Source organism: Sinocyclocheilus grahami, unplaced genomic scaffold (genome assembly GCF_001515645.1).
Source record: "Sinocyclocheilus grahami isolate Dianchi unplaced genomic scaffold, SAMN03320097.WGS_v1.1 scaffold169.1, whole genome shotgun sequence".
NCBI classification, from domain to species: domain Eukaryota; kingdom Metazoa; phylum Chordata; class Actinopteri; order Cypriniformes; family Cyprinidae; genus Sinocyclocheilus; species Sinocyclocheilus grahami.
Window position 1 is genome coordinate 864,811 of NW_015505348.1, and position 11,276 is coordinate 876,086.

General features: G+C 35.9%; 1 protein-coding gene across 7 annotated transcripts in view; it reads right to left on the reverse strand.

The window, feature by feature from the left end:
- Positions 1–11,276, reverse strand: part of LOC107593327 (AP-3 complex subunit delta-1-like) — a 56,750-nt gene that overhangs the window by 24,391 nt on the left and 21,083 nt on the right. For all 7 annotated transcript variants that reach the window (XM_016283004.1, XM_016283008.1, XM_016283005.1 and 4 more), the window contains exons 2-5: positions 2,353–2,448; positions 2,178–2,258; positions 544–624; positions 80–187 (exon numbers count right to left, since the gene is read on the reverse strand). In XM_016283004.1, coding sequence (XP_016138490.1) covers positions 80–187; positions 544–624; positions 2,178–2,258; positions 2,353–2,448 — 366 coding nt within the window. The remainder of the gene's footprint in view (positions 1–79; positions 188–543; positions 625–2,177; positions 2,259–2,352; positions 2,449–11,276) is intronic.

Below are 11,276 nucleotides of genomic sequence, written 5' to 3' on the forward strand. Positions count from 1 at the left end.
GATGGATGAAGGGTGAGACTGAATGAATGTGTGCTCAGCGTCATTATTTGCCTGAAGTAAACACTGTGGTTGGATTTACCAAAGTCATGATGTCATTGGCCAGGTCACGCGCAAGGTCAGGGGTCACGAAGCAGGAAAGGCCAGTCAGAGCCACGCCGGTGTCATACTGGTTGGGACTACTGAGATCCTGCGGAGAGATGATAAGATGATAGATGATTTTTATAGTTAACTACAACTAAAACTGAAACTAAAAATAAAACCATTAAAAACATTTTTTATTAATTTGAAAAAAATTTCTAGTAAAAAAAAAGTTTTTAATGTTTTTATTTTTAGTTATATATATATATATATATTTTTTTTTAATTTAAATAAAATTAAAACACTATTTCAGCTAGTTGCCAAGGCACTGTTTCTCATCTTAATTTAGTTTAAACTGATGTATTAAATTAACTAAAAACAATAATAGTATCTCAGTGATACTGAAATAACTGGAAACCAGCGTAATCAAAACAAAAAGAGGTGAAGGGGAAGATCAAAACGCACCTTGCGGATCTGATTTGTCGTCAGCATGATGACATCAGTGCCCTCGTGAAAGCATTGCGATGCTGCAAGGTAGCCAATTCGCTGAAAACAAGAGACATTTATGAACCAGGGTTGCTAAAAAAAATTTTTTTTAATTGTTTAACTGAAATAAAGTTGAAAAAACAAAATATAAAGATTAGATTAAAAAAAATTTAAATATATTTTAGAAGCGTCCTCAAGTTAAATACTACAATTACTAAAACTGAAAAAAACTAAATATAAAAATATATATATATACCGTATTGGCCCGAATATAAGACGACCCTGATTATAAGACGACCCCCCTTTTTCCAGATGTACCTTTTGGAAAAAAGCTTTTTAAAAACCAAATCTTGTTTTTTCTCAGTAAAACACATTTTGTGTTCAATTATTTTCATATTGCATATTTTTCCCATTTTAATTTTTGTTTTGAAAGTATGGTAAAAACTGGTAAAATGTACCAACAATCACATTTAAAATATATACACCTTAAAAACAAAAACAAAAAAACAGGTAGCCCATCTGAATTAGGACATTTAGGCTATCCATCTAATAGTAGCCAACCAAAATCTTATTAACAGTAGAAGTTAAATCTTACTGTAGTCTTAAATCTAGGTACTGTCTTACGTTTTAAAATCACAAAGGGAGTTTGGTCCCATCAGGCTAACGTGACAGTCACGACTCATGCAGCTGTAAGGTTTTTTATTCTTTTGTTTTTACTCGCGATCTTTACAACACGCATTACATTACGTATTTCATGGCACACTCGTTTAATGCGTATTGGGTGCCACCTATTGTTGTGGGTGTATTATTGACATGTCAAAGTCTAGACCCTGAATATAAGACGACTGCGTTTTTTCAGATGAATTTCCAAGAAAAAAAACATTGTCTTATATTCGGGTCAATACGGTATATATATATATATAAAAAAAAAAAACAGTAACACTTTACTATGGTTCTGTTAATAAATAACATTGACCAAAACATTTGGTACAGCATCTAATAATCTTTGCTAATATTAGTTCATTGTACTAATATTGTTCATTGTTCATGTTAGCACAGGTCTTTAAATAATATTAACAGTTATAACATTTAATAGTAATAATGTATCAGTAATGTTGAAATTAACATTAAGATAATTATTTTTTGTTAGTTCATGTTAATTAATATTAACAAATGGAACTTATTGTATTAAGTCTTTCAACCCCCCCCCCCCCCCCCCCCCCCATTTCACAGTATGCATCGTCCGATGCCAATTTGGTAGACATCGCCCAACCCTACCTAATAGTCATTGTAAACACCCACTATTTTTTTTTTTAAATGACAAAAGCACAAAATTACTATGACTTAAATTAAAATGCAATGAGTCATATGTGAACCAGTAGTGCAGTACAAATAAGTACAACTAAAATTAAAAGTAAAATAAATATTAAACTACTGGAAGTTGTTTTCAGTCAGTGAAATATTTGGAAATAAAAAATACTTATGAAATATAACCATAACTCTGCTATAAGGTCCTAAACAATACTAAAATAGCATATAAATAATAAAGATGTTGTGAACCTCTGGACCTGGTCTGACTGAGCGCTAATATTATTTTCCACGTCACCTCTCACCTTGTATGTGAATTTGGAGGAGCTCATCACCTCCACGATGTTGAACGCAGCCCAACTGACATCATAGCCAAGCATCTGCAACTGTTAGGAGGAGAAAGCAAAAGAATAAGTGACGGCTTGAGTTCAAAGCATTATGAAGCAGATCAGAGAGGATATAAACGATGGACGCTCTTACGTAGGTGAGCTTGCAGACTGCATTGGCTTTAACAGCGATGTTGTCCTGTTTGAGTTCTTGTTTGATCTCATCGATGCATGTCGAGATGTATTTGGCCTGTAGAAGGAACAGGAAGTATTGTTAGAAAGAGTGAGACAAAAATACAAAAAGACATTGCTCTAACATGACGGCCCGGGGCATCGTTTAGCTTCCTGTTGTCAGCAGCATCTATCAAATCACTACCTGAACTTAACCGAAATAAACATCTTAAACTGAAACTTTAACAAAGTGTGCTTTGCCATATTTCTAACGGAAAGTATATCTAGATAAGCATTTATCAAAACGATATATAGGTGATGATGATAGTTCATTTGAATGATGTTATCGTTGTGTTACAAACCCAGTTTTTTTCCTCGTTAAAAGTAAAGAGACATATTTAGCACAATTGTCCAAGCTGCTCTTTTCCATATAATTAAAGTGAATGGAGACCAGCAGCACAAAGGACTGAAATAACAATAAAATTAAATATTTTATATATTATAATATACTAAAACTTATTTGTAGTTGCCAAAGCAAAATTGATCATCTTCATTTAGTGTAACTTGAGGTACTAAAATAACTAAAACTGAAATAAAATACTATACAGACATATTTGTTTATTAAAACAAACACTCAAAACAAAATCACTAAAACTTTTAATAAAATAAAATAAAAACAGAAAATATTAAAATTAATTCAAACTACTAATTAAACACTAAAACTGTACCTCAATGATACCAAAATCAGACTGGGTTGGTCATTCTGCCAAATAATTATTGTGTTTTACAGCGAGAAAAATAAATAAATAATATGGGTTCAGAAGCAACATAAGGGCTAATAAACGACCATTTTAATTTTCTTGCATTTTTTACATGCCTGATCTCACTTGAAACAAGCGATTACACAGTATTTGTCATCAAGATATTATTAGTGAAGTGAAGTGACATGTGGCCAAGTATGGTGACCCATACTTGGAATTAGTGCTCTGCATTTATCCCATCCAAAGTGCACACACACAGCAGTGAACACACACACACACACACACACCGTGAACACACACCCGGAGCAGTGGGCAGCCATTTATGCTGCGGCACCTGGGGAGCAGTTGGGGGTTATTATGTGTTAATTATAGAATTAACAAAATAATAATGTTTGTAGCACATGCCTAGATTAGGAGCAAAGGAAATCCAGTCTGAATGCTACATGATTTTTCAGACATGTTCTCACATAAGCAAATCCAAAATCTAAAAATAAAAATATGTAAAAAAAAATATGCTCAAAACTAGGTCAGCGTGTGTGGAATGAATGACTAAAAGTGCTGATAAAACACAATATCTCAAGGCCAGTGGCATTACATTGTTAAATGATTATAAAAAAAAAAAAAAAAAAAAAAAAAAAAAAAACCTTGGCCACCCAGCACACACACACACTCTCTGCATCCCAGGGACACAGAGTGCTGTTGTATGGGCGAGTGTGCTGGTCATGTGTCTTTAAGTCATGGGACAGCCAGAGCAATGACAGCAACAACTGAAGGGGTTAGAGAACCTTGTTTACAACAGAGACCCAGAGCAAGACGTAAGTGAAACGTGGTAAATGAATGACGATTAACCAGTAACATCTTTACAAACCCCTTATGACCCATTATGGGCCATTTAAGCCCAGAGAGACTGAGAACACAAGCTAAACAAAAGTTCTTCAGAAGGTTTTCCTATCACGTCCTTATGAAATTCTTGTGAATGATGCATTGTGGGTAATTTCCACCCAGTGAGATTCTTCAAAATGTTTGTCACATTTGGATGGAGCATTAATGGGGGATTTCAACCTAGTAAATACAAAAATATAAAGTAAGTGAAGGTTCTCTTAAGAAGAGTTTTCAGCCCACATCTCTGCAAATCCCTTGTGAATGATGCATTATGGGTAATTTAAGTCCAGAGAGGTTTTCAAAAAACAATAGGTTTTCAAGAGTGATTTCTTGGGTAACACTTTATTTCGATAGTCCACTTTAGACATTCTATTAACAGTAAGTAATTTTGCAACTACATGTCAACTAGCAGTTAGTAGAGTATTAGTAGACTGTCTGCTTAATATCTTCTAACACTTTCTTTGTCAACTTATTCTACTAACCCTAAACCTACCCTAACAGTCTACTCTGAGAGTTAGTAGACATGTAGTTGCAAATTAATGAGAATTAGTTGACATGTAGTTAACATTTAGTTACAAAGTTACTTATAGTTAGTAGAATGTCTAAAGTGGACTATCGAAATAAAGTGTAACTATTTCTTGTCACATCTTTCCAAAATTCTTGTGAATGGTGCATTATGGGTGATTTTCACCAAGTAAAATTTTATTTATGAGGTAAATGAAGGTTCAACACATGATTTTCCAGACACATCTTGAAGGTAATTTAAAGGGTTAGTTCACCCAAAAATGAAAATGAGCTTGTGTTTTACTCGCCCTGGAAGCATCCTAGGTGTATGACTTTCTTCTTTCAGACGAATCCAGCCGGAATTATATTAAAAATTGTCCTGGCTATTCCAAGCTCTATCATTGCAGTCAGCAGGTGTTGCAGTTGTACAGTCCACAAGTCGTCAAATAAAGCGCGCACATTCATAAAACGTGCCTCACACGGCTCCGGGGGATGAATAAAGGCCTTCTGTAGTGAATCCATGCGTTTTTGTAAGAAAAATATCCATATTTCAAACGTAATAAACATTCACGTTTTATCCTTCACTTCCGTTATCCGTCATACGCGGAAGTCGTACCGGCAGAAGGCGTATGTGCAGCGCGCGCGCGCCTCTGAGATATGCTAGTCTCACGAGTTTGTTTATAGGAGCAAAGAAAGCAAAGTTTCCTTACTTTAGCAAAGGAAAACCAGTCTCCTCTTGGTTTATATCGAAATCCTCCGACATTTTTCTTTGCAAATCTTCAGTTTGTACTTTTATTTCTTGACCGGCGTTTTGTTTTGTTCTCTCTCCGCATTCGTCACTAATCACGCAACACCGACGTGCTGCGACATCCGCCGGAACTGCTTCAGTGTATGACAGTCAGCGGAAGTGAGAGAAAAGTGTTTATTACGTTTGAAATATGGATTCACTACAGAAGGCCTTTATTCATCCCTTGGAGCCGTGTGAGGCCCGTTTTATTATGAATACACGCTTTATTTGACTACTTGTGGACTGTTCAACTGCAATGATAGAGCTTGGAATAGCCTAGACAATATTTAATATAACTCCGACTGGATTCGTCTGAAAGAAGAAAGTCATTTATACCTAGGATGCTTCGAGGGTGAGTAAAACACAAGCTCATTTTCATTTTTGGGTGAACTAACCCTTTAAGGGAAACTGAAAAACAAGGTCAATGAAGGTTCTCCGGAAGATTTTCCAGCCCACATTTTGCAAACCCCTTGTGAATGATGCATTATGGGTAATTTAAGCCCAGAGAGACTAAAAAAAACAATGCAAACAAAAGTTTTCAAAAGTGATTTCTTGTTACGTCTAGGGATGCAACGATTATAGATTTTGTTGGTACGATTATTGTCTGAGGAATAATCACGGTTTTACGATTATTATGCATTTATTCATTTCCCAACATTACTAATGTATAAAATCACATGAACACTCTTTAGATATTAAAGTGTTATTTATTGCTGGCTTTTGAAACAGAAATAACACAGTAACCAACAATACAGCAAAAATAATAATAAAAAAGACAAACAAAAGTCCATCTCTCCCATTGGAATTAGAACAAACATTCAGGAGGACACAAACTTCTTGAGAATGCTGCCCGGTGACTTTTATTAATAAAATAGATTAAATAGCCTACTGGAGAGACGCACAGACGCAGGTAGGCTAATTCACACAGGCAACTGTCACCCCTCTCTCTCTCTCTCTCTCTCATAATTAATTCAAGTAGCTAAATGTTATAATTAATTCAAATAAATCTGATCTTACCGCACTATTTCATCTCTTTCTGATCTGAAGCGGGCAGAATGCGGAGCTAACGAGCTGGAGCTTCGCGTCAGGTGGTTCTTGCCTTCACGTCATGCATTAAAATCATTCAATGTACAGCAAGCCGTGCATTATCCCTTATGTATTCGCTCTTTAGCAGCAGTTTTTTACAGCAATATTTAAATGACACCCTGGTCATTCTTGGCGTACCCAAAATGGTCCCACACTATCGACAGGCATTTCTCTGGTGAAATAAAGCTTCGCTGTTTGGTCCCTCTGTCAGTTCCTCCGTGCCTCTGATAAGCACGTCATTTTAAGTTGGTGCACCGCTAGTGTAACTTTTTTCGTTTTGCGCAAGCTGCAACAGTTCCGTTCCATGTAACAGAAACACTCGGTTTAGCGGAACCTTTACGATTAATTAACCGTGCCGTTTTAAAGCGTGATTAATCGCGAAACCGGTTAATCGCTGCATCCCTAGTTACGTCTTTACAAAATTCTTGTGAATGGTGCATTATGGGTGATTTCCATCAAGTAAAAGTGAGGTAAATGAAGGTTCTCCAGAAGTTTTTACAGTCACATCTTTACAAGTTCTTGTGAATGATGCATCATGGGTAATTTAAACCCAGACACTGAAAAAAACAAGGCAAACAAAGGGTTTTAAGAGTGTTTTCCTAGAAACTAAAAAGCAAGGTAAACAAAGGTTTCCATAAGGTTCTTTTCACATCTTTACAAAATTCTTATAAATGGTGTATTAGGCTTAGAACTTCTTCCCAGTGAGATTGAAAATATAGGATAAACAAAGATTCTCCAGAAGGCTTTCCTGTCACATCTGGAAACTTTGTGAATGGTGCATTATGGGAAAAAACATGGGGTAAAAGAAGGTCCTCAAGAAGATTTTCCAGAAACAGCTTTACAAAACACTTGTGATCGATGAATTATGGGTAATCTAAGTCTAGAGAAACTGAAAATACAAGATACAAAATACAACTTTCACATCTTTACAACATTCTTGTGAATGGTGCACTATGGGTTATTTCCACTTAGCAAAGTAAAAATATGATAGAAAAGAAGGTTTGAGTCAAATCTTCATGTAGTTCTTATGAATCATGCATTAAAAGAATAGTTCACCCAAAAATGAAAATGTGATGTTTATCTGCTTACCCCCAGGGCATCCAAGATGTAGGTGACTTTGTTTTTTCAGTAGAACACAAACTAAGATTTTTAACTCAAACTGTTGCAGTCTGTCAGTCATATAATGGAAGTGAATGGGAATCATGGCACCTCTAGGCACGTTTCCATTACAGATTTGCGCAAAACTTTGGCGATATTTTCTGAATGTCGATAAAAAAGTATTGTGAAATGACGGTGTTTCCATTAACCAATGTTATGCGGCTAAAACGTAACCTTTTGCCTCTCTTTAACTGAACTTCGGACTGGTGGTGGTGCTTTTTTGGTCATTCAGTGTTTCTGTAAAAAAAATAATAATAATAAAAAATTGGGGGAAACAAAAATACTGATTAGATAATAATTATACGAATTCTACTAATAAGAACAATATAAAACGCACCAAGGATTAATGAGCTACTGGATTCATGAATATTAATCAGGTTGTGCGTGTTCGCTCGAACTGATTTGCTGAAATCAAAACAGGGACGATAATAGGTGAGCGCCAGCCAATGAGATTGCCGTTTGCGCAGTAGTTCCGCCCACTAGCGGAGAAAGCGGTAGTTCTTAAAAGCGGAAGAATTCCAAAGGAACTCCGTTATTTTGACAGCAAAATACAACAAAGAATATCGTTTACATGTAGCGCGCATAGGTAACGCGTCATTTCTCTCTCTCCCTCTCTCGCTGCGTGTGTGTGAAACAAAGCGACGGCGAGTCGTGCGCCTTCACACTAGAGTTTACGGGACGTTGTGCATTGCACATCCATTCAGATTAACTGAAAAACAGCACAGATCACTGAGAATTTATTAGCAATTGGCTAATATTAGACATCATTTAGTCGCATATGCGAGTGATTTACTCGCAATGTAGAGGGTTGGTACATTGAAGAATGATTATATGACTTTTTACATATGCCATGTGACCTGTAAATGCGAAAAAGCCGTTTCCATTGCAGTTTTGCAAATGAATCCTTTTTCGCATTGCCTGAAAAACCACCTCATGCGAGTGTAAAAACATTTTTGCGATATATGGCCATTTATGCGAAATTGACGCGTTTCTATTAGGCGTATTTTCAATTCGCAATTTCAATTTGCGCAATTTGAAGGATAATGGAAACGCACCTATTGACACCATCTACAATCTCAATTAGGAGTGTCAATGGTGCATTTGAGAGATAGGTGGCGGTAATGCACTTATAAGTCTGCGATCCGCCGTAAAGCAAGAAGAAGATGATGGCGCATCACGCGCTGGCTGTTGAGAAGGTAAATGTCCGACAGTTCGGACATTGCGGTGAATCAGAGGTAAAAAAAACGATATAAATACTGTTCAGTTTATTGCACAGACCGATCGTTTTGTGTCTTTACACATCAATGTATCGTCACGAGCCACAAGGTTTAATTTGGTTTTGTGTATGTTTTTTTGACTCTCAAAGCTGTGATTCCTATTCACTTCCATTATATGACTGACAGACTGCAACTGTTTGAGTTAAAAATCTTCGTTTGTGTTCTACTGAAGAAACAAAGCCACCTACATCTTGAATACCCTGGGGGTAAGCAGATAAACATCAAATTTAAATTTTTGGGTGAACTATCCCTTTAAGATTAATTTCAACCCAGTAAAAATGAAACTCCAGAGGTAAAACAGTTGTCTGGAAGGTTTCCCTGTCAAAATCGTCATAAATGATGCATTATGGGTAATTTAATCCCTGTAAGAATGAAACATGTGGCAATAGAATGTTCAATCCTCATTCAGCTCCAAAGAATCGTGCATTATGGGTAATTTCAGCCCACTGCCGTGACTGAAATATTTGTTAGTTAGCCAAGATTTGGATGTGACCAGCTCAGCAAACCGTCACTTAAGTATGAAGACGAACTCAATGTCCTTCCCAAGCAAACAAGAGAGCACAGTCTGGAGAAAAAAAACTTCATTCCTTCCTTCTTTTCAAACACAAACCAGCAAACAATTGACAACTGTAAAATTAGGCACCTACAACAAACTCCAAAATTGTGTATTTCAAATGCAACTACAACGTCCAAAAATAGTGTTTAGGTAGGCAGCTCGCTAGTTTTGAGCCCCAGCCAGTCCTTTGGATAAGTACACCCACCTCTTGTGGAAAACAAATATAGAGGTCTCACACGAAACCACCGGCAGAGAGCAAACAGAGCAGCGAACACACATGCACAGTCTGACAGTTCATTCAGATGCCTATGAATATTTCACAGCACTGTCCGCTGTTGGCCAGGTAACAGACACGATATCTAGTACGCCGGTACAGGTTACACTGACCAAGCCTTGCTGATACCTGACTCCAGATGCTTGCAGATTAAACAGGCCAGGATACCAGAACGGGAACGTTAAAGCAGAGAATAAAGCGTGCTTTAAGAATGTTTGAGTCTGAATGCACAAAAGGTACGACTTAAACTCGGCTTGATATTGAACTATAATGAAAGCAGGCGACCAAACAGAGCAAAACCAGTCAGACCTGAATCAAGATTGTAGTATGAAGTCTACACTGTAATGAGAAGCCAAGTATATATGCAAAATGAAACAACTGAATTAAACTTTGAGCAACTTTTGGAGTGTTTACAAAGTAGCGCTGCAACTAGTACTCGATAAAAACGAAGAAGCGATTATAAAAGTAGTGCAGAGAACGTTATTATTGATATGTATATTTGAGTATTATTTATAAACTATTTGAGTTTTAAGAAATATTTTATATATATTTTCAGTTTTTATTTTAGCTTTTATTGTAATTGTTTGTTTTTCAAAAATAAAACAATTTAGTTCTAATTTTCAGTTAGTAATTTTAGTACTTCATCTTACACTAGTTGCAAAGGCAACATTTCTATTTTTTCCCCCAACTAATAATTATATTTTATTTCAGGTTTATTGGAATTAACCCAAATGTTTTAATAATTCATATTTTAGTTAATAATGCCAAAACCGGCACAGTTATTTACATTTTGGCCAACACCGATAATTTGATAATTATTTTAATATTATGTCTAACAATGTATAAATGGCAAATAGTAAAATTCTATACTAATTCATCAGAAAAAAAATCTAATTAAAATAATAAATACATAAGACTAAATAAATAAATAATTTTAAATGTTCCAAGTGAATTTGGCCATCACAACTTTTTTTAATTATTAATTTTGGGATTTGTTAAAGATTACATTTAACAGTGTTATTAAATTATTTAGTAATTAGTAATTAAATTATTAGTATTTTTAAAGATTAACTTAAAGTAACCTAAATGTAAAAATAGTGGAAATGAGCATGAATAGTTTAATAGCCAATATAAAGAGTGATTTTTTTTTGTAGATGTGATCATGGTGCTGTTTTGTTGCCACAGACTCAAGGCCACATCGGACAATGCAGGTCATCCAGGAAGGTCCACCCTGCGTCAAACTGACACATTCACTGGCTATGGCACATCAGAAACACTTGACATCAGCGTTCAGGAGGTTTATAGCATTTCATAACACGTAAATCTAGAAGGGCAAACCGGTGACTAAAATCAATATGAATCTCCTAAAAAGGGAACAGTATTCTGATGCCATAAAAGTGGAGAAACCCTGTTTGTGATTATAAATGCTCACTGTTACAGCATCTTGTTCCCTTTTTCAAAGGGAGGGGGCGAGGATGGAGCATATTGGAAGAGAAAATTCAGCCTTGTCATTATAGGTAACCAGGCAGCCTGAGGCCTACAAATGTTCCCACATTTCATTCATCATTTCAACCGCACATCACAAAACGAAATCACAAGAAACCAGCGATTCTCATCCCTGA